This window comes from Corvus hawaiiensis, chromosome 15 (genome assembly GCF_020740725.1).
Source record: "Corvus hawaiiensis isolate bCorHaw1 chromosome 15, bCorHaw1.pri.cur, whole genome shotgun sequence".
NCBI lineage: Eukaryota > Metazoa > Chordata > Aves > Passeriformes > Corvidae > Corvus > Corvus hawaiiensis.
Window position 1 is genome coordinate 3,537,328 of NC_063227.1, and position 21,646 is coordinate 3,558,973.

The window sequence follows — 21,646 nt, forward strand, 5'->3', positions numbered from 1 at the left end:
GAACCCTGTGGCACAAGCCTGGATCCCCACCTGGAATACCTGCAAATACAATTCTCTTCCAGTTACCCCTGTAGCACCTATGCATGGCACAGCTGTGACATTAGAGACAATCCATTAATCACAGGAATGTTGCACAGAACTTGGATGGAGAGGAAGTTTCCCTGCTTGAGTGTGTGAGGATATGGCAGCACTGTGGGGACACTGGAGATCAAACCTTGAGAAGTTAAATACTGCAGTCTTGTTGGAGCTTTCCTTAGGAGAAAATGCATTGAAAAGGACTTGACATTCTTTCCCCAGAGATCTGTGGAGGCTACACTAGTCAGAGTGAAAATCTGTGATCCCAGCACCCGTAGGCAGGATTGCCAATACCTGGTTTCACATCTGAGCTTGTGCACTGTTTCTACTGGAAATTACAGTCCTTTTCCTCAGCAACAAGAAGGTTTAAGTTCTCTGCAAGAATTTCCAAGTTACTTTTTCTGCTCATATGACCTGAGATGAAACTTGCATGTTTTCTGCCCACACAATCTATCATGGGGTAAAAAAAACAACAAAATGACACCATCCTTGATTGTTGCAGCAGCTGGGAGTGCTCTGCACTCTGTGCAGGGTGCAGCTTTCTGGTAGACAGGTTTCAGGAAACTGAGTCACTGGGATTAAGACCAGAGGCATTGTTGCCTTATCCAGTAAGAGCTCTCAATTTTCACAAGTTCAGTGTTGGAAGTTGGCCGTGCCTGCTGTGTCAAGTCCCGTGTATTGCTGAGATGTATTTTTACCAAGAGTCACCTTAGTGATGTGGAAATGCTGAAACTCCCTTGGATTGGTGATTGGTTAATTGTCCTTCGCTGCTAAACGTGGGAGCAAATTTCTGGTTTGAATTTTTATTGTTCTCAGTTCATAGCACAAAAAGTTACAGAGGTCTTTGTCTTTCATGTATTTTATGGAATGATTTCAGTTAGGGACAAACACTTTGGCATTGCCTGTTGTGACAGGCAAGGTAATGGTTCTAAACTAAGAGAGGGTTGATTTAGACTGGATGAAGATTATTTTTACAATGAGGGTGGTGAGGCCCTGGCATAGGTTGTCCAGAGAAGCTGTGGATGCCCCATCCCTGGACGTGTTGAAGGCCAAGTTGGACGAGGCTCTGAGTAACTTGGGATAGTGGAAGGTGTCCCTGCCCATGGCAAGGGGGCTGGACCCAGACAGCCTTTAAAGGTCCCTCCCAACCCAACCCATTCCATGATTCTAAGTTGGGAAGAACCTCTGTGCATTCCTTAACTTCATTCAGCTGCTCTGAGCAGGGCCAGCTTCAAATATTTACCTTACACCCAGTCAGAATTTCCTGTGGTGCAACTTGTCATCCCTGTCTCCTTTCACTGTTGGGCACTGAGAAGAGTCTGGCTCCATCTCTCTAACACCTCTGCCCTGCCATTGTCTCTGTTGGAAACTTGAAGGTACAGCAGAGGAGAAGACATCAGGCCCTCTGGTAACTTGCTTCCGTCATGGCAAGCATTGCTGTTCCGTCCTAACCTTGGTTTCTTCTCTTAACCAGGTATTTTTCTTTCAGCCTTGTCTCCTGTCCCATGACATTTTAATAGTCTTTAATGATGTTTAAGAGCTTTAAAACTCCAAGATGTGGTTTTTCTCTACGGAGCCTCATTCCCTCTTTCCCAATTCATCATCTCATGCTCTGACTACTTACTAATTCTCTTCTTCCTAATACTTTGTTCTAATCTGTCTAGCACAGAGCTGATGTTTTACTGTGCTGCATCTCCCAGCACCCACCCTTTTACAGACAGATAAAACTGTCACTCCTTTCTGGTTTTCTTCTTAAATGACAAGTTACACAGCATAGGCTCCGTCACGTTATATTTAAGCTTCTTTAGGGCTCACAGATGAATCCCAATGGGTTCTAAGGTTTATTCGCTCCCTCAAATTGTTCTAAAACCTCCCCTGTTGACATTTTAATTCGAAATCGTCTCTCAGACCCATCCCAAGAGAAGGTCTCATGTGAGCTCCTCTGTGGCAAGTGCTGATAATGATGATTAATTTGGTTTTTCCAACTGGGCCTATTTTCCACTGAGATGTTTGGCACTGATTGTGTGTCATCCCCACTGATCATCTGGCAGCTCTCTGCTTCTGATGTTTTTGATGAGGTTTTTTGGTTTTATTTGCTTTTATGTCTTTAGCAAATTGTTCTCTTTTTCTTTTTTCTTTTTTTTTTTTTTTTGCCTACTTTATGTGGATTCTACATTTCATTTATTAGAGTTCAGGCTTTTATCATTTTTCTTGTTTTGACATGTAAGTTCTTTTTAAAGGCTGTCTTTTTGATTTCTAACAGCTTTTTCCCAGAACAGCAAGGGTTGCACAGTGTCTGATCTCTGCAAAGTGAACTAAAACTTTCCAGTTTGAGAGAGGTTCCTTGCTAGTGACTTACGTAGCCAACATAATTAAGAACTGTCAGGCAATTCTTAATTAAAAGTTCAAGTCTGTGTCATTTTGTCCGGAATTGGTGTAGAGCTGAGCAAGCTGTGATTATTTCACTCATCATGTCTTGCACTAATGCTGCTGTTCTGCTCTCTGGCATCTTGAGCCTTCCAAGATTTGGTAAAACTGAACATAAGGCTGATGATCTCTTTAATCTTGCGCCCAAGTTCCCAGGACTTCCTGATCTTCAGCGTTTATCCCTCTGAACTGGAGTACGGAAAGATGATCACAAGTGATCGGATTAGCCTGGGCTGAGGCTTTTCTGTGCCTCTGCGTGTGGCAGCTCTGCTGAGGCTGCAGGAGAGAGCTCCAGGCACGGGCTTTCTCTTCAGATGGAATCTCAGTTTGCCCAACTCCCTCACCTGGAAGTTGAGAGCAGGTATTGTTATCTCTAACCTCATCAAATTTCATCTGCTGCCAGTGAAGTGAACTTTGAAAGAGGTTTCCGAAGGACAGGCTTTCAGATCCCAGCTCTGCTTGCAAGTTCACAAAATAAGCAAACCTGTTTTCTCATCTCAGACCCAGAGGATTCTGTGTTTCTCCCAGTTATGCACCATAAGCTGTATTTGGAGCTGTGCTAGCAGTCCTGAGAATGGAAAAGCCAATCAGTGAGAAATGCGATTGTTCAAAACTCTGAAAAAATGAGGTTGTACATAATTAACTGAAGACTCTAAAGACAGTGTTAATTAATGCATAGAATTCTCCACAGGTGCAGCATCCTGGCAGCTCCATTCAGTGGTAAGATGCAGATTTTGTGACATCCTTTACTGTTGTACAGTGACTCTGCAAGCAGTTCCCCAGGCTTAGAGAAATCAGAGTGCAGTCATGCAGTAGAAAACACTTAGGCGTGGACTAATGAACAGAGATTAAATGAGTGGTTTCTTCCTTCTTAAGAGAATGCTAACTTTTATTTTCTGAAATGTGTAGAACTGTCCCTGTCAGTGTGTGACTGTGCAGTTACAATTCTTCTGGCTCAGGTACATGAGATATCACCATCCAGCTAAACCACACCTGTCACTTTCAAAACTGTGTCTGTAAGGTTTGTAGTAATTAATCTCCAGTTAAAAAGTTCTCAGGCAGCAGCAAATGGAATTTCAGTGAGCTGTCCTTGGAGTCACTGTTGCCAACACTCAGCAGCTGAGGAGCCCCAGCAGGACTCAGTTTGAACTTGCTGGAATCCTTCAGCATCTTAAATATGGAGCATCAGCAAAGCCACGTGCTCCCAGACAGCTCAGCATGCCCTGAGCAGAGTGACCCACTGACCAGGGCAAGGAGAGAGCACAGCAAAATTCCAGAAAACCTGAAATTCAGTTGCTCTGAAGGAGCAGTTTGTGTTGCAGAGCTGCAGCCCTGCCATGTGCTGTGTGGTAAGCTCAGGTGTAGGCTGCTCATCCCAGGCTGTGACCCTCCAAGTGTGTCTAGAAATGAGCTGGGTTTGGCAGTTCTGGATCAGGGTACAAAGAAATTGCTGTCTTTTCCTTGTTTGCAGATGGGCCATGCCTGGAAGTCTGAGTTGGAATCTCTCAAGTCAGAGAACAGTGATTTCCAGTCTCTTCCTGACTGGGATTCAAGCCTGGATCTGGATGTGAGGAGCTGGAGAAATTCTGAAGAGGTGGCCATGGGGAAGCTAGAGGGGAGCAGCCAAGAGAAAGACCATGAGATGGAGCTGAGTGAGCCTCTCTGGAAGGATGATAGTGAAGATTACCAAGAGGCAGAGAAACCATGTGAAAGTGACAATCTTTTCCAGTTCCTCTTGGAGGTAGGGCTGTTGGGATGGCAGGAAGGTAGGCAGCATAGCTGAGGCCCTCCTGAAACATTGGGCTTTTCAGGGCCTCCATCATCCCTACCCACAGAAACAGTCTGGGGGCACGGCAGAAGCTCTGGGTTCACTTTGTCCCCAGTTCAAATCCAGCCTTTCCTCCCATTTGGAGCTCCCACTGCAACCAGGCAGCTGCTTTGCCAAAACACAGCTCACCCTGAAGCACAGAAATGTCTGTGAACTGACACAGTAATAATAACACAGGGCTTCATCAGATTTTGCAAGGATTCCTAAAAATGGAAAGGCGTTCATGAGTGATTGCAAAAATAGCATCTCTGCTGTTTATTTCTTCTCCCTTTTGCCTTCATAATTTGAAGTAATAAATCACTGTCTTGCAGGTAACCCAGATGTTGGAATCTTTCTGCATTAGCAGCACAGAGTCATCGCAGACTCCATGGGATTATTGTGGCTCGGGGAAGCAGAGTGATGGGGAAGAAGTGAGGTGCCAGGAGAAGACCACAGGAACAACAGTCTCAGGAGCAGAGGAAAATCAACTACACATCCTGGCAGAAGATGAGAAAGAACACTTCCTGGGAAGAGAGGTAGAAGAGTGATGGTCCTAAAAGAGCCTCTGGCCTTGGGTGAGAGATGAGACAGTGAAGGAAACCATCTCTAGAAGAGATGGGGGAGCCCCAAGTTCTGAGGCAGGAGACAAAATACACAGGAGGAAACAGCAGGGAGGGGAACACAGAAGAAATGTATGGGGGAAGGGTGTTTTTTATGTATGGCTGTGTATCTTTATAAACAGGAAGCTTGTTACAGATGAAACCCTCAGATGTGACTTGGAGGAATTGCTCCTTGGCAGTGTAAAGGTGACTCATGAGAGCTGGCAGGCTGCTCTCAGGTTTAAGGCAAGGTTGGAATACTTGCCTGGTTCTAATTGCTGTGTTTTGCAGCACAGCTTGGCTGGTTTCAGGCCCACGTGGCTGTGCCAGCAATAACCATCTGCCCCTGGGGACTGTCATGTCTTGGAAGCAGGCACTGTCTAGCCTGGGTTTGTATGAGTCCTGTGTTTGGGGGGCTCTGGCCTCCCACCTGCCTGCTGGGTATTCCTGGGAAAGTCACATAGCAATGGAGGAATAGTGCCATTTTTCCCCATTTGTTCTCTTGCGAACTCGGGACACTGGAGACAAATAACCTCCAGGATTTCACCTGTTCAGCCAGCACAGTGTTATTCCCAGCAGTTACTCTGCTCTTAACTGCTGTTACTCCCAGCAACTCCCTCACAGTTCTCCCAGTGGTCACAGCCAAACACAGCACAGTTTCTTTCTGAGAAGTCTGCTCGTGCATCAGATCAGTTGAGAATTCTGAGGTGCCCCTGCACTGTGCATTTTACTGGCAAACCACGACAACAACAGCACCACTCTCCTTCCCAGCTGAGTCTATTCCCTGTCATCTTCATGTGGGAGTTTCTGAGGAAACAACCTTGTTGAACTCTAGGGGCTCCTATTATCTGTATCTGGAGCTTTAACAAGCCTGAGGCAATCTTAACTCAGCTCCTGATTGCCCTCTCTACATCCATGACTCTTCCCAGAGAGCAGACAGACGCAACACTGGGCACCACTCATCTCCACAGGGTTTGTGTCAGCCAGGGATGGATGTGATCCAAGGGATCAGACACAGCTGTTGCTGGGAAGGTCTGAGAGAGGTCAGACATCCTCTGAATTACAGAGAGCAAGCAAGCTCCCAGCTGAGCCTGGCTGCAGGAAAGGGATATGCAACAGGCTGTCTTTTAGATAAAGGATTCAGGTGATGGGGTGCCATTTTACATGGATCCTCTGTGCTCTTCAGGGCAAGACTCAAGAGACACCTGGAGAACCACCTTTAGGTGAGCTGCCTCCACCAGAGATGAGTGCTCAGGCCCTGGATCAAGATGACAGCAACAGCACCTCTGCAGCCCCAGAGCTGGACTCCACAGGCTCTCCCAACATGCACCTGTAAGTAGCTGGTTCTGCTCTCTTGCAAATGCAGCAGAATAGAGTCATTTCCCTTGTCACACTTGAGAACAAGTGCGTGGCACAGGTCACATCCAGGAAGGTGAGACAGGCAAGCAGAGCAGGAGGGAAGGAAGTAACTTGTCCTGTCTCTGGATCTGGCAGTATATTAGGGCATTGATCCTAAGCTGAAGTGAGAAGAATAGAAATTAAATAAGAGATTAAATGGAAAACGTGTGCTTTCTCAAGTTAAATGGGCCTGGTGTGAGCTGGACATCAGGCTGTGTCAGGCAGTGCACAGCCCAGCATTACCAACCCCTTTGAGCAGCTGCAGGTGTGTCAGTCTCATGCAGGCTCTGCCACATGCGTGATCACTTGGACTGCCTTTCAAAGGCAAACGTGAGGTTTTGGGAAGAGAAACTTCATAAAAACCACCTCAGTGAAGTTCTGAACTGCAGAGTACCATGAGGTTTTCTATCCAGTTTGGTCCTGCTCTTGAGCTCAGCTTTGTTTTTACCTCTTGCCCTGCATCTTCCTGCACTCTGGATGTTGATTTGTGCATTCTGATGCAGAACGCTCCCACCATCACACTCAGAGGCTTTTTGTAGCTTCATCCACCTGGATGTGGTGGGTGCCAGCAGAATTGTCACCTCCTACTTTGTCTCGAGTGTGATGATCTGGCAGTTTCTTCACTCCACAGGCTGCAGCCGAGCTGGAATAACCCTCTCCAGCATCTGATCCTCAAAAAAAGGCTCCTGTCCATCTGGAGAATGATAGCCAGTCACAGGTACGTGGGAGCAGAGGGCTGGATCAACAGGTCCTGAACACACTGCCCTGAGTCCCAGCTCCTGTGTCACCAGGCCTTGTCCTCCCTTCCCAGAGGCTGGCCTGTCTCTCCAGGACTTTGCTTTGGGAACAGCTGCCTGCTGCAGAGCTGGAGGGAACACTGCATATTGATTTCCTCTGCTTAATGTGGCAGAGCCCAAATGCTGCTTCCTACACAGCTGGCACAACACTGGCTGTGGAGAGAGGCCAGCCCTGCTGCATGTTCCAATGCTGTCTTTGGTGCAGGGGCAGGCAGAGAACATTCTTTGTCCTTGTTCCTGTAGGTTCAGCAGCCCGTTCCTGAAGCCAGTGTCAGAGAAACAAGCCCCTGGATACAAGGATGTGGTAAAAAGGTGAGTTTGTGGAGGAAGTGCTTGGCTGGCTGATTTCTCTCTGGTTGTTTTCTGCCTTTGGTTTGCAAAGGGCCAGTGGGATGGTTTCCTTCCTCCTTTTCCAGAGTTTGGCTGTCACAAGCATCTCCCACTGATTTCTTTCAGTAAAACTTCTGGGTAATTAGAACCTGGAAGCTTGCACTGACTCTGGAGCTGGTGGGAATTGTGCCTGCCCTTTGCAGGCATTGCATGGCTGGCTTATCCCAGGCACAGTCCCTGGGCAGGGGATCCAGGCACTGCAGCTCAGCAGTCCCTTCTCCCCGTGCCTGGGGAGATGCCCCCTCCTCACCCGCTGCAAGCGCCCCAGATGTTTCACTCTCAGCACAGAATTGGGTCATAAGAATATTTCCCAGAGAGATTAATGGCATTTTTCAGAGCTGAATCATGTTCTATTCTGGTCACAGTTGTCCTCTCTGCAGCCATTCATTTTCCCATTCTGTCAAAATAAGGGAAGTAATATTTATTCCCTATCATGTTCCCCTTACCAGCATTGCTATTTTTGCTGGTGGCACCATTCGATCTTAAGGGGGTTTAATAGATACCTATTTTAGTAACTTTTCTTTCTCCACTAAGACCTGGACTGACTTCCTGAAGACTAATTACTGCTTGCCTTCTCTGGAGCTCAGCATCCCATTTTTTCCAGAGGTGACTGCTAATGACCTGCCAAGTTGATTGGCTAGCAAGTGTCGCATTGGCTGAACTTACTTTTGTCTGGCTTGGAAGAAAAGCCTTTTTCACTCCCCGCTGTGTGTCTTGAGCAATAAAATTGATGGAAAATAGCTGTGCTTTCAGGGCCACCCTGAAATGAGAACAAGCACATTCATGCAGATCCCAAAGGATGCCTGGCCCTGGGCTGCAATTCAATTCTTCTTCTCTCTGTCTTTTGTAGACCCATGGATTTAACCAGCATAAAGAGGAGGCTGTCAAAGGGACACATTCAGTCCGTGATGCAGTTCCAGTGTGACCTCATGCTCATGTTCCAGAACGCGGTGATGTACAACAGCTCCAACCACCACGTGTTCCATGTCGCTGTGGAGATGCAGCGAGAGGTCTTGGAGCAGCTGCAGGTCTTGGCTGAAGCCCTTCTGTTCTCCAGGGACAGGCTGGAGTGAGGCAGAAGGTAACCAGCCCTGTCTGAGGCCTCTCTCAGTTGAGTAGTGTTGTCTCTCTGGTTCAGGGCATCTCCTGAGCTCAGGGGATGTGCTGCCCTGCCCTTGGGCAGACCTTGTTATCCACAGTGCTGGCTGGGTTGATGGGTTGATTCAAATCAGTTTTTGGGAGAGTACCATGTTGGAAGCCTCCGTTCGTTTTGGGAAAAGCAGCGATGTAGCCCTGCAGGTAGAAGAGTTCCCTGGGATGAAAAGCAAGGGAGAAAATCCCGTGTGTGGCCAGGTGGATGAAGCGGGTGCAGCCCGAGAGGGTGGGTGGCTGCACACTGGGCACCGCAGCGTTCCCGTGTTCTGGTTGTTGTGGTGTTCTGGTTGTTGTGGTGGTGTGTTGTGTTGCTGTGTTGTTGTGTTGGGTCGGGTGAGTCCAGCGTTACCGGCACTGACCACACCCAATAAAGGCCCGTGTTGAAGCTTGTTCCCGCCTGCCTGACACTGAGATTGGGATTGGGACTAGGGCCGAAACTGGAACTGAAGGGGGTCCAGAAGTGGAACTGGGAGTGGGTCCAGCCCTGGAACTGGGGGGGAGACCGGGACCGGGACCGGGACTGGGACTGGGAAAGGCGGGACGGAGCGCGTGGCCGGGGAGGGCGGGGCGAGGTGGTAAAGCGCCGCCTGCCATTGGTCATTTCGGCTGTCTGTCAGTGCCGACGCGGTTGCCGATTGGCTGGCGGAGAGCTCGCGGCTGTGTGTTCCGCCCCCGACGCGCGCGTGCCCCGGAAGCGGAAGCGGCCTGGTGCGGCCATGGCGCGGGAGAAGCCGGAGGCGGCGGCCGAGGCGGAGGCGACACCGGAGCTCTCGTACCGGGAGCAGCTCGACTTTCTGAACCCCATTGCGCAGCCGCTCGCGTCCCGAAAACTCACACGAAAGCTCTACAAGTGCATCAGGAAAGGTCTGGCGGCGCCGGGACGTGGCGGGAGTTGGGAGGGGCTGGGACATGGCGGCGGCGCGGCGCGGTCCCCCACGCTGCGGTTCTCACTCAGCTGCTCACGCCGTGGTTCTCTTGCAGCGGCCAAGCACAAGCAGCTCCGCCGCGGTGTGAAGGAGGTGCAGAAGTTCATCAACAAGGGCGAGAAGGGGTAAGTGCTGCCCTGGCCGCGGGGCCCTGCACGGCCCCGCCCGCCCGGCTGCTGACACGGGTGTCCCTGCAGGATCACGGTGCTGGCCGGAGACACGCTGCCCATCGATGTTTACTGCCACATCCCTATCATGTGCGAGGACAGGAGCCTCCCCTACGCATACGTCCCTTCCAAATCGGTGAGTGCAGGGGCTGGGGAGGAACCAGCCCTGCTGACGGGGAACCCGGTGAGGAGTGCAGGCTGTGACCGGAGCCTGCCTGGGGAGGTGCAGATCCGGTGCCCGAGTAAACAATTCGGTGTTTGTCCCTGAGCAGAGCACTGAAGGGATAGGGAGGAGGTGTAGAAGTGTTTCATTGTGGGATCACAGAACTGTTTGCCATGATCGAGTCCCTGCAGCAGCTCCGGGGCAGAGCCAAGACATCTTTCCCAGGCTTCTGTGAGCTGGACCAGCTCTTTTGTAGATTGGGAATTGTGGGGGCAGTTGGCTTCTTTGGAGCTTCAGCCCCGTGCAGGCAGCGCTGCAGACCCGCTCTGGGGAAGGACTATGGCACAGCAGCCAGGTGCCGGTCCCTTGCACCAGCCCAGCTTGCAGCTTCTAGGAGACAAGTTGGGAAAAAGGTTCTTGGACCCAGCACGAGTCCAGACAGTTTGGGGGTGCTGGGCTGGACAGGCAGAGCGTCCCTGCGTTAAACCAGGACATTCAGTGAGCTGGTCCCGAGCTCTCACCTTGGGGAAGGGAAAGGCACCCCACGGCCTCACTCTGCTCCCACAGGACCTGGGAACTGCAGCCGGCTCCAAGCGCCCAACCTGTGTCATCATGATCAAGCCCCACGAGGACTACCAGGAGACCTACGACGAGTGCCTGGAGGAGGTGTCGGCCCTTCCCCTGCCGCTGTGAAGAGCCGGGGGCAAGCTGTGCCCTTCGTGGCACGTGCCTGTCCCTCTGCCCGGGGACCGCATGGCTGTTTATGGGGACTCTGCCCAGAGGACTGAAGGGGGGATGGTGAGCACTGCGGGGTGAATAAAGCTGTCTGTGGGTTTTTACAACGTGGTCCTGGTGCTCGGGGCGGTGGCTGAGGGGTCCCAGCTTAAACCACAGCGGGGCCGAGGCTGCCCCGGGAGCCGGCCCGGCCCCGCCGTGACTCACGGCCATGCCCCGCCCGCCGGTACCGTCCAGCCCAGCCCAGCCCGGCCCGGCCCGCACACCTCCCCCCTTACCCCTGCCCTGACAGCCGGGAGCCCCCCGAGCCCGAGGGAAGCAGAGCAGAGGCCGGGAGAGAGAAATGCGGGTTTATTGCAGGAACGGGGTGCGGGGCCGGGCCCGGCCTTCACGTGGTTGTGCTGTTACACGCATAGAGCAGGGCTCTTTCCTTCCAGGACCTCTGGGCTCCCCCAGCTCCCCGTCACCCACTCTGGGAGGGGAGACCCCGGCCTCTCCCCCAGCTCAGGCACATGCCCCAGTCCTCTCTCCTACCCCAATTCCTCCCAGTGTGGCAGAGCACCAGTTCCCATCCCTCCTTGCACAAGGCACTCCCCCATCTCAGCCCAAAGAAAGCTGCACCAGCCACCTCCATTGCACAGCAGTTCCACACTGGGGACACAGAAAGCCCTGGGAGAGGTGCTGGGGCAGCTGCCCCTTCCCAGCAGCACCAGAACTCCTCGGGGTTTCCTCCTCTGCCTCCCCTGTCACACCACCAACTCCAGGGCCCTGCTGCCAAGGCAGCCACTGGAAACAGTAGCTGCAACTTCCACAGCAAGGCAGTGGGGTGGGGGGACAGGGCCTGAGCTTCTCCTCACAAGACATTAAGTTACTGGGTTGTAGGAACAGGAGCAGCAGAGCAGGAGGGACAGGCAATGTCTCACAGGGCATTTGGTTTCTGCCCCCATGGCAGAAAAAACCACAGGGCAAACGCTCCTGGACTCAGAGCATGGGGCACATGCAAGACCCCCACCCTGGCACAGATGACCCCCCGCCCTCCAGAGACCCCCACCAGAAGGGCCTGAAGTGCTGCAAGAAGGAAAAGCTCCCCTGTCGCAATTGGTCCTTCAGCCCAGGGCAGTGCCAAGCGGGGCCAGTCCTTGTGCACACCCTGAGATCGTCCCACTGCAGCAGCAAGAGACCTTCCCCCTTCACAGTCCCACTGGCATCCCGCCTCTCAGATCTTGGAGGACTCCACCCGCTCGATCCAGGGCGAATCGATGCCGACATCCCTGGGCTCCACCCGCAGCTGCCGCAGCTCCCGCTCCAGCGCCTGGCTCCGGTGGTACATCTCCATGTAGCTGGCCTGGAGCTCCCGCTGGTACCGCAGCACCTTCTCCTTCTCCTCCTGCCAGGTTTTCCTCTCCAGCTCAAAGTTCACAGCCTGCAGCTGGCCCTGACGCCGCTCCCGCAGCAGCTCTGCCCACAGCCACTCCACCTGCCGCTCCAGGGGCTCCGCCGAGTCGCTCTGGAGGCCCCGGCACTTGGAGTCATCAGTTTCGCAGCCAGGGAAGTCCTGGCACGACGGCATGGGGTCATCACCCAGAGGCAGTGAGGTGCTGGGCTCCGGGGGGCTCTGGAAGGAGTCTGCCAGCTGTGCCAGCTGGGAGTCCCTGGCCTGGACCTCTGCCTTGGCCTCCCGCAGCTGCGTCTTCAGGCTGAAGATCTCCCCCAGCTTCTGAGCCATCTCCTCCTGGGTGTCCCGGAGCTGCTGCTTCAGCAGGGAGATCTCGGCTGCCTTCTGGCACACCTGCAAGGCACGGGCAAGCAGTGAGGAAGGGCTGGGGGGGAGCAGGACCCCAGAGGTGGCAGCACCCCAAGTCGTCCTCCTGGGAGCCCATAAGCACCACACACAGCTCATCCCTCCTGTCCTGTGGCCCCGAGCAACACCAGAGCAGGAAACTGCTGCCCCCATGCTGGCTCCACAGCCAGGAGGGTGGCAACAGGGAGAGAAGGAAGGGGACTCACCTCCCACTTGGTCTCCTCCAGCTTGGGGCTGCCATGCTCGCCCTGGGGCTGCCGGAGCTTGGTCTCTTCGCACTGGCACTGCTGCAGGCTCAGCTCCTCCTGCAGCCGCTTCTTCTCCTGCTGTGCCTTGTAAAGCTGCAGCTGCAGCGCCCGCTGCCCGCGCTGCGCCTGCTGCATCACCTGCTGCAGCCGGGCCATGTACATCTGCTTCAGGTCCTCCAGCTCATCCAGCCACAGCCGCTGCTTGTCCTCAAATGCCTGCCAGCACAGGTGGACACTGGTGAGAGCAGTCCCAGAAGGGACCCAAGAGGTCCCATGATACTTGGTCCTCCCACACTTGGGCATTCCAAGCCCATCACCCACCACAGCAGCTCCTCCACTGCTCCTTCCATCCCCAGATCCCTGCCCGAGGCACTCAGCGCTGGCCCAGCCCCACGGCTCACCTGTGTGAAGGGATCTTCAGTCTCGCTGAGGCTCCTCTTGAGCTGCCGCAGCTCCCCTCCCGTCTCCTGCAGCCGGTCCTCCAGCTGCTTCACCGCGTCCTCCAGCGAGTAGGAGAACTCGTAGGGCGGCGGGGGCTCGCTGGGGCTCTGCAGCCGGCTCAGGGTGGCCATGCTTTTGCAGGACAGGGGCATTTTCTCAGGGGCCAGGGTGTCCCTGGGGCTCCGGGACACCCTGTCCAAGGAGCCCCCAATGTGGTTGATGTGGCCCATGGAGGCGCTGAACTGGCTCTGGGCAGGCTTCAGGCGGGAGCCGTAGGATGGGAAGCTCTGGATGGAGTTGTGGCTGGAGTCAGAGGCCTCATCCAGGCTGATGGCGTGGAGCAGGTGGGTGCGGAGCGGGCCGTGCTGCGGGGCCGCTGTGCTGCTCTGCGACAGCAGCGTGTGCAGGCTCCCATTGCTCTTGGACAACTTCTGCCCCTTGGACGAGGACAGGCCCTGCATGGAGACCAGCCCCTTCCCAGCCACCGCCTTGAAGGCTGAGGGCCTGATACGGCACTGAAAAACAACAGCAAGGTAAAGTATGAGCCTCTACAGCCAGGGAGAACCCCCACACTCCCAGCTTCATATCCCTGAACATCCTCAAATCCCCACATCCCAAGCAGGGAGGCATGGCTCATTCTGCTCCATCCCCATCCTCTCGCAGACCAGGCCGTATTTCAGGACCCCACAGCCTCACCTTGTCGAAGCGGCCCCGCTCGGGCAGGGAGCTCTTGGAGAAGTCAGCCCCACGGTGATGCTCCCGGGAGCAGCGCTCAGGGGACCGGTTCTCGCGGTCACTCTCGTAGTCCCGCTTGTAGCAGGCACCCGACACCTGGTGCTTCCGCTCCGACCGCGTCTCCTTCTTGGCCCCGTGCAGGTACCCAAAGAGCTCCCGCTGGCTCGGCCCCTTCCGCAGCAGCCCATCGGGCTGCCGGAGCCCCCGCGAGCCGCCCAGCGGGGCCCGCAGCTCCAGGGGGGACAGATCCTGCTTCTCCACCAGGCTGCCCACGCTGCCCATGCTGCCAACGACGCCAAGGGGCTCCGAGGAGAGGTAGGTGCCGAGGACACGGGTGTCAGGCTCACAGGTCACAGGACCCTGTGCTGCTGCCATGGAGAATTAGAGAAAAGCCCAGAACCAGCACTGCCGAGGGAGAGACAGAGTCAGCGATGCCGGGCAGCCGGGACACACCCCCGCACCCCCTTTCCCAGCCAGCCCCAAGGGCCTACACGGGCTCCTGGCAGTGGGATGGATCTGCCATCTCCCGTGCAGCTTCCCGGGGGACAGGGCACAGCAAGCACCGGGGCGGGGGCTCCCTGCCGCTGGCCCCGCCATGGTGCAGCGCCTCCTCCCACACCCAGCCCCACCTCCCGCCCGCGGCCGGGGCCGGGGCCGGCACCAGAACAGGCACCTGCCGCCCAGCCAGGCGGGCGAGTTCGGGAGCCGGCAGCACCTGCCCGGGCCTGGCGCCAGCCCCGGCCCGGCGGCACCCAGCCTCCCCGCCGGGACCTCCGGCTCCGGACACCCTCTGGAGACCTCCCCAAAACGCCCCTGCGGATGCCCATCAGCTTGGCCTCCCCGGGGCGCGGACGGGACGGGCACCTCTCCGGCACCACGGGGACACTTCCCGCACAGCATGGGCGGCACGGGCTCCTGCACCTCGCAGGGCAAGATCCACACGGCTCCATCCATCCACAGGCATTCCCACCCCAACACCGGGCATGGACAAGGCGGCCACAGCCCAGCTGCTGCGTGCGTGCCGGGGACCCCGTGGCCGGACATGGGGGAAGGGGCAGGTGGGAAGGGGCAGGATGCTGACGGGACAATGCAGCTTCCTGCGCAGGTGGCCGGGGGAGGAAGGATGAGAGGATGCCTTCGGCCTCGGCTCTGGCTCCCCAGCGCTAGGGAGGGGACGATGGCCTCACACCAGTGCAGGGGACATAGCGAGTGTGGCAGGGGCGAGGCAGAAACCCCACCACCGCTCCCAGCCTCGCCGAGGGATCTGGGGCCGGGTTACACCCAGGAAGCTGCCCTGGTTCTCAGCACCACGCGCCAGGTAAACAAACACCCAGCTTTTAATTGCTGCCACGCACAAACCTGTCTGACAGCTCCCGGCCTGCGCTGTCACCTCCCTCTGCGAGCCCAACACCTGCTCCGGGCATCGGCACCCCACGAAGGGCAGCAGGGATGGACCCTCTGGAAGGAGCCGGGCTGCCTGCGGTGCCACCGGGCGTGCACGGGGATGCGGGACATGGATGTTCCCATGGTGGTGGTGAGGGGGGGCGTGGATGCACATCCAGCCCCCGGCACTGGGGAGCAGCTCGGCCGAGCCCCGCAGCGGCTCCTCCCGGCACAGGCGGCCGAGGAAGTAGGTCAGGTTGTGGGAGGTTTGGGAAACGCCGGGGGAGCCCGAAGGTGTCCTGCCTGCGGCAGGGAGGGGATCGCCCTCCAGGCGCCAAAACACCGGTCCGGCCAGCCCGGCTCCTTCGCGATCTGCACCCAACCCCAGCCGTGCCCGGGCAGGATACGGCCCCAAACCCTTTCGCTTTCCCATTCCCATTCCACCCGGGAGGGAACGGCGGGGTTGGAGGGAGGCGGGCGCGGGTCCCTGCGCAGCCCCCTCCGCGCCTCCCCGCAGCCCCGCCGGAATTTCCGGCACGGAGAAGGCGGAGGGGGCGGTCGGTGCCCGGGGCCGAGCTCGGGACAAAGCCCCGCTGGCCGGAGCGCGGGGGGGGGGGGGGGGATGGGGAGCGGCGGGGGCCGCCCGGGCCCGCACTCACCATGCCGGCGGCGCTGCGGTCCCGCACGGCTCCGCTCCGCGCTCCTTCCCTCGCCGCGTTTGAACGCGCCCCTCGGCCGCGGCCGCGCGGGGCGGCGGGCGGAGCCGGCACCGGCAAATCGCGGCGCGGGGGCGGCGGGACGGGAGGGGCGGGAAGCAGGAGGAGGAGGAGGAGGAGGAGGAGGAGGAGGAAGAAGAAGAAGGAGGGGGGCGGCCTGGCCGTGCCCACCAGCGGGGCGGGGCAGGGCTCGCTGGCCGGGAGTTGCGCGAAACCCTTCCCCCCAATGGCGGGGAGACCCCCGCAAATCCCCCCAGCTACAGCTCCGGGACCGGCAGCACTGAAGCCAGCCGGCCCCCAGTGAGCCGCTGATATCCCCGGATATCGCCCACCGAGAGTGGAGAGACGTATTTTGCTTCGTACCTGCGGCGTGGAGAAGGGTCTCGGCTCCCTGGGACACTCTCTGCGCCGTCCTCTTGCAGGGCAACCCGGTGTCCCCCCCTCACAGCACCCGCGGGTGGGCAGGAGCCTCACAAAGCCCCGGGGGACACGGTGTACCCCCGTGGGGCTGCCGGCTGGCCTGGCGCCAGCGAGACGGGACACGCTGCATCCCTCTGAATCAGCGCTGCCACATCCTGGCCTGGAGCCGGTTTTGGCAGCCGCAGGGAGCGAGAATCCCGCCACGGGCTGGACCTGGTCACCGGCGTCCTCTGCCCTGCTCCGTCCCACGGCGCGGTGCCCGTCTGTCCCCGGGCAGGAGCCGCACCGTCCCCAGCTCGGCGTATCCGCTGTGCTCGCACCCCGGGCCCCGCTCGCTGCCAGCTCCCCCCGCCGCACAGCCGAGTCCTCAAGCTGTGCTGCCAGTGCTCTCCCACACACACACACTGTCCCCGGTCCCTGCTCGCCGGGCTCACATGCCGGTGGTGTCCTCGGTGCGCTGCCAAGGCACGCTCCGCTCCCTCTGGCCTCGGCCCCCGTTCCCCGCAGCTCCTGTGCCCAGCTGCGCACCAGCACGTGTGGCCTCTGAACCGAGGGGGCCCTTCCCAACGGTGCCATTGCCCATCCTGCTGGCCTCAGGAATGTGTCTGCGATGCCCTGGCCCTCTGCCTGGAGCTCAGCCCGCGGGCACTGGCATCATCCCACGGGGCTCGGATCGGACAGGTTGCAGGGACGCCGGGTGACTGCAAGGGGTGCTGCTCACGGCCGCACCCCTCCTTCCCGTCTGCCCCGTTTCCTGCTCCTCCGTGGGCCCGAGCTCGTCTCCCTGGGACAGCAGCTTCCACAGAGCCCTGGGGCTCAGTCCTGCCCAGGTCACTCCAGCAGCCAGGGATGTCCCCTTCTTCAGGCAGAGATGCTCCAGCCTCCTCTTGCTTTTTGCCCAGTCCCCTCTCTGCTCACCTCACCCCCCAGTGCCCTCCTCTAAGATACTACAGCAATTTCACGTCCACCAGTAAACAGCTCCGGAACCATCCACTTTATAACAGCCTGGCAATAAAAGCCATCGATTGCTGTGCCCACATCAACCCCTGCACGGCCTCACTGACAGCAACTGGGACTCCAGAAGAGGGGTCACAGAGGGGCAGGCAGGGCTGGGCCTCCAGGGGCCCTCTCTGCCCCTGAGCATTCTGATGTTCTCCTCAGGCTTGCTGAGAGCACGAGAACACTGGGAGGCTTTCGGCTCGGCTCTGCAGGGCTCCTGGGACTGCAGGCAGGGTGTTACCCATCTGTGGAAAAGCCATGGGGAAAAACTTCATCCCCTCCCGCTGGGCCATTGCCGATATCGAAGTGTGTGGGGGGAGCGGAGCTGAGCGACCTCCGAGTCACATTCAGGGCTATAAAAGGAAGCCGGGTCTCCAGCAGGGTGCCTCTTCCACAAAAGCAACCGGAGGATGAGGGGGCTGCGAGCAGAGCTGAGAAATAGCTGCCAGGCAGCGGGAGAGGAGCCTGGAGCGCTGAGCGAAGTGCGAGGTGCACATATGCTCTCTGTTTCTGCACAGATACGTCTTTATGAAACCTGCCCCAAATGGTGTCATCTATTTTGAACGGCGCAGAGGAATTCTTTGATCTGCCTCCACCAGCCCTGGCTGCGGTTCAGGCACTGGGAAGCGGCTGCCACACAGATGGCCAATCCCAAATCCGTGCCATGGAGAGGCAGGAGCGGGGCTGCTGGGTCGGTATCTCCCTCTGGCTGACCACAGCGAGGGCGTGACTGGTCCTGGGAACACCTGTGGAGCAGTGCACCAGGTGTCCAAGTTCACCAGCACCTTCACGCCAGATACCAGCGCTGCTTTGGGGCCACCAGGCTGGAAAGGCCATTGGGAGCTCTTGGGCAGCACACCCACGCACTGCCCCGAGGATGGGCCTGCCCCCTCCACGATGCAAAGCAGATCCTCACCACCCTGCACTGCCACCTTGATCCCTGCCTCGGAGGCAGCCACCCCCACACCCTATCCAAGACTCCTCTCCCAGCTCCAGAGCAGCAGAGAGAGCAGAAGGCACCAGATCTCTCCAGACACCCCATCCCACAGCCCCTACACGGTACATGACCCCCGCACTTGGCTCTGATGCTTTTTCCCCTCCCTCCCTCCTTCCTCTCCGGAGCTACTCATCTTCCCAGGATGGTGACAGCTTCTCTCTGGGGATGCAAAGCGACCGCTCCAGGAAGTGCCAGGCAGGAGATGAGGACAGAAGGGGCCAGGAAAGGCGGAGGGCCTGGTGCCAGCGCCGGTGGCAGGACTGAACTGAGGGTACTGGCTGTTCAACCAGGCCTACCCAGCTTGAGGAGGCAGCAGCACCCAAAATGTGTGCCAAGACCCTGGGGGAGACATCAGGTTTTCCAACCCCCCCAGAAAGGCTGTGGCAGCACATGCCACAGAAGGCAGGCAAGGAAAGGAGAGCCCAGCCAGAATTCTCCTCCTCACTCCAGAGAGGTCCTGGCCTCCAAGTGCTGACATCCAGCAGCGCTGTGGATGCTGGGAGTCGGACATGGCTCAACCACAACCACTTCCTGCAGTGAAATGACAACAGCCCAGCCCTGGGGGTACCTGGCAGCTGGAACAGGCACCATCTCTCTGAGAGCCCATTTCAGACTGGCTTGGCCTCTGAACCAGAGCAGCTCAGAGCTCACCTGTCACACAGAGAGGAGCTGGGGCCAAGCCAGAACAGGTGTGCTGAAGGAAGGTGAAGGCAACAGGAAAATGGAGTAGTGCCAGCACAGCCCAGGGCATTCACAACTCACAGGTGCTCTGACAGTTCTTTATTGTCCTCTGAGCTGCGTGGCAGCTCAGCTATGTCCAGCACAGGAAAGCCACCTCCTGCACCTGCCCTGGGAGGCAGCACCAGCGCCTGCAGCGATACCAGCGAGTCCCACTCTCAGCCTCTTCTGTTGCTCTCAGCAAAGTCCAGTTCTCAGCCTCTTCTGCTCCTCTGTGTCTCGCCAGCACTGCCATGCTCATCCACTGCCAAAATCCTGCCTGCTCCAGGCAGCTCTGCAGCACCCACGGAGTCTTGGCACCAGCACAGAGCACACGACTGGCACATGGGGAGGGGCTCAGCCAAACGTGCACCAGGGGGTCTCATTTGTGTCACAGTCCAGCAAGATATTAAGGACAGTGCAAGGGGCTCCTGCCACTCTCAGATCTGTCCGTGACTCGATTCGGTACCTCACGTTGTTCAGGCCTCCCTCCCGATCCACCTTAAACTGTTCCTGAGGAAAAGAAAGACTGTTCGGCCCAGGCTGGACAGGACAAGCACCCAGTGCCTGGAGAGGGAGCCAGAGCTGGCAGGGGAGGACATGAGCAAGGAGAGCTCAGAGCACATGGTGACCACAGCCCAAAGCTCCCGTGGTTCCCCCTGACCAGAGGTCTCACCTGCTTCTGCGCAGCAATGCGCTTCTGGTCTCTCTTCCTCCAGGCTGGGTCATGCAGGTGCTGGAAAGTCTCGTATCCAGTCGTGATTCCAGAGGGACGACGAACCTGGGAGAAGAGCAGAGCTTCCATAAAGCTACTGGAAAACTCCTGCACCTGCTGCTGGAGCACAGGGCTGCCTTCCCCACACCCCAGCCTGGGTGGCCACAGTGGGGCCAGGTGAAGAGACAAGAAAAAGGGCAATTTCAAGCCAGGAGGGTGCAGAGACCCCTTACCTGGAGACCAGCTCCTTTGATACGTCGATAGAACTCATCGTCCTCCCGTCCCCAGCCCCAGAAGCGGTTGGACATGCCATTGCACTGGAACAAGAGCAGCACCGTGCCAGCCAAGGTTCAGCACAACTCCATGGCCTCAGAGGAGCAGACACCAGCCCAGCCTCCCCTCTCCTGCCCCCCAGCAGCTCAGACCACAGGCTCTGTCCCCAAACCATTTTGACTCCTTTCCCCACTTCTCAAGTTCACTGTGATAATGTCATAGCCCCTGCCCCAAACTGTCCAGGACACCCCACCCAGGAGCTCACCAACTCATAGTGCTGCTTGGTGAGCAGCAGGATGCCACCCACGTAGGTCTTGTAGTGATAGAGCGGGTGCAGCTCGGGGGATGCCACGTGGAAGGGCCCTGCCTCCGGGAAGCTGTAGTCCAGGTGCTCGTTGAGGGGCAGGAGATCCACGTCATGCATGGCGATGTAGTCGGTGTCGTTGCCGCTCTCCAGGAAGCCCACGTTGATCAGGGATGCCCTGTTAAACCTGCCACGGGATTGGGGGCTCTCAGTGCCAGGCACAGCAGCCACTGTCCGCACACATCCCTCTGCCATGGTCATCAGTGCTCAGTGTCCGGTCCCCAAACAAGGGCACATGCAAACACAGCACTCCATCCTGCAGCTGCAGCCCTGCTTCCCCCTGCACGGCGAGCTGGGAGCAAGTGACAGCATTTCCAAACACCCCTTGGACTGTCTTTGAATTCCAGAGTCCCCAGATGTTTGCTGCTGTAGACCTGTGACACTGGGGAGAAAGCCAAAATACGCGGGGATAAAGGATTCTGTGCTAAGATTCTATTCTTGCTAAGGAAGAAGGAAGCAAACCACCACTTCATCCATCTCTAAGCTCTAGAATGAGCCTGCCCCTGACATCCCACTGCCCCGGCCCTCCGCTTCTCCGTGAGACCCTCCCAGCACTCAGAAAGCTTCGGGAAGGACCCCCATGGCACAGGAAGACGCTACCTGAAATGATCCACTTGGTTGAGGATGAAGATGTGGTGGCGGATCCTCTTCTTGCTGAGGAAGCGGTGCATGTAGGGCACGAAGGCCAGCAGCTCCTCGAAGCGCTCTCGGAAGGGCACCAGCAGCGCCAGCCGGTGCGGCCCCCACGACGGCTCCTCCTCGGGCGGCTGCAGCGGGGCGGGGGGCGGGCACGGCTGCCGGGGAACCCCCCGGTCCTGCCCGCCCGGCGCCGGCCCCTCGCCCGAGCAGCTGAGCTGGAGCCAGAGCAGCGAAGCGAAGCCGAGCAGCAGCGCCAGGAGGAACAGCGGGAATGCGGAGAGGCGGCCGGGGAAGAGCCGCAGGAGCGGCGGGGACCTGCGGGATGGCGCGGGGTCAGCGCACGGCGGGACCTCCGCCCCCCCCGCACCGCGATAGCCTCCCCCCAAGTCTCCTTGCCCCCCTCCCCCGGTACCGTCCCCACGGACCCCGCCGGGCTCACCCTCCGCCGCGCAGCCGGAGCGCGTCCCTGCGGCGGGCCGGGCCCATGGTGCCCGCCCGGCCCCGCGGGCAGCGGGACACGCTGGCTGCGCCCGCCGCTCCCCCTTCTTCCCCGGAAACA

The 21,646-nt window shown here is 57.7% G+C and overlaps 4 protein-coding genes across 7 annotated transcripts; 2 read left to right on the forward strand and 2 right to left on the reverse strand.

The window, feature by feature from the left end:
- The first annotated feature begins 55 nt into the window (after positions 1-55).
- LOC125333704 (bromodomain-containing protein 8-like) lies at positions 56-9,348 on the forward strand. Of its 3 annotated transcripts, none has more exons than XM_048319847.1 (7): positions 56-4,243; positions 4,642-4,845; positions 6,095-6,240; positions 6,938-7,024; positions 7,347-7,415; positions 8,344-8,574; positions 9,266-9,348. In XM_048319847.1, exons 1-6 carry the CDS (start codon positions 3,680-3,682, stop codon positions 8,564-8,566), a joined length of 1,293 nt encoding a protein of 430 aa, XP_048175804.1. In that variant the 5' UTR covers positions 56-3,679; the 3' UTR covers positions 8,567-8,574; positions 9,266-9,348. The 3 variants fall into 3 exon arrangements, with proteins under 3 accessions (XP_048175804.1, XP_048175805.1, XP_048175803.1); XM_048319848.1 differs by lacking the exon at positions 9,266-9,348 and having other exon boundaries at positions 56-2,863; positions 3,974-4,243; positions 8,344-9,038; XM_048319846.1 differs by lacking the exon at positions 9,266-9,348 and having other exon boundaries at positions 8,344-9,038.
- NHP2 (NHP2 ribonucleoprotein) lies at positions 9,303-10,743 on the forward strand. Its single transcript, XM_048319849.1, has 4 exons — positions 9,303-9,512; positions 9,630-9,699; positions 9,772-9,877; positions 10,472-10,743. The coding sequence occupies exons 1-4, from the start codon at positions 9,365-9,367 to the stop codon at positions 10,595-10,597; spliced, it is 450 nt and encodes a 149-aa protein (XP_048175806.1). The 5' UTR covers positions 9,303-9,364; the 3' UTR covers positions 10,598-10,743.
- Positions 10,744-10,975: 232 nt separating this feature from the next.
- On the reverse strand, positions 10,976-17,110 carry N4BP3 (NEDD4 binding protein 3). 2 transcript variants are annotated; one of them, XM_048320056.1, is made up of 5 exons: positions 16,327-17,110; positions 13,826-14,269; positions 13,090-13,644; positions 12,647-12,904; positions 10,976-12,428 (listed from the first exon to the last, which is right to left on the reverse strand). In XM_048320056.1, the coding sequence occupies exons 2-5, from the start codon at positions 14,237-14,239 to the stop codon at positions 11,856-11,858; spliced, it is 1,800 nt and encodes a 599-aa protein (XP_048176013.1). In that variant the 5' UTR covers positions 14,240-14,269; positions 16,327-17,110; the 3' UTR covers positions 10,976-11,855. The 2 variants fall into 2 exon arrangements, with proteins under 2 accessions (XP_048176013.1, XP_048176012.1); XM_048320055.1 differs by lacking the exon at positions 16,327-17,110 and adding an exon at positions 15,907-16,008.
- A 1,991-nt stretch (positions 17,111-19,101) lies between these two features.
- Positions 19,102-21,628, reverse strand: B4GALT7 (beta-1,4-galactosyltransferase 7). Its single transcript, XM_048320057.1, has 6 exons — positions 21,527-21,628; positions 21,049-21,402; positions 20,350-20,575; positions 20,045-20,128; positions 19,773-19,877; positions 19,102-19,609 (listed from the first exon to the last, which is right to left on the reverse strand). The coding sequence occupies exons 1-6, from the start codon at positions 21,571-21,573 to the stop codon at positions 19,454-19,456; spliced, it is 972 nt and encodes a 323-aa protein (XP_048176014.1). The 5' UTR covers positions 21,574-21,628; the 3' UTR covers positions 19,102-19,453.
- Positions 21,629-21,646: the final 18 nt, after the last annotated feature.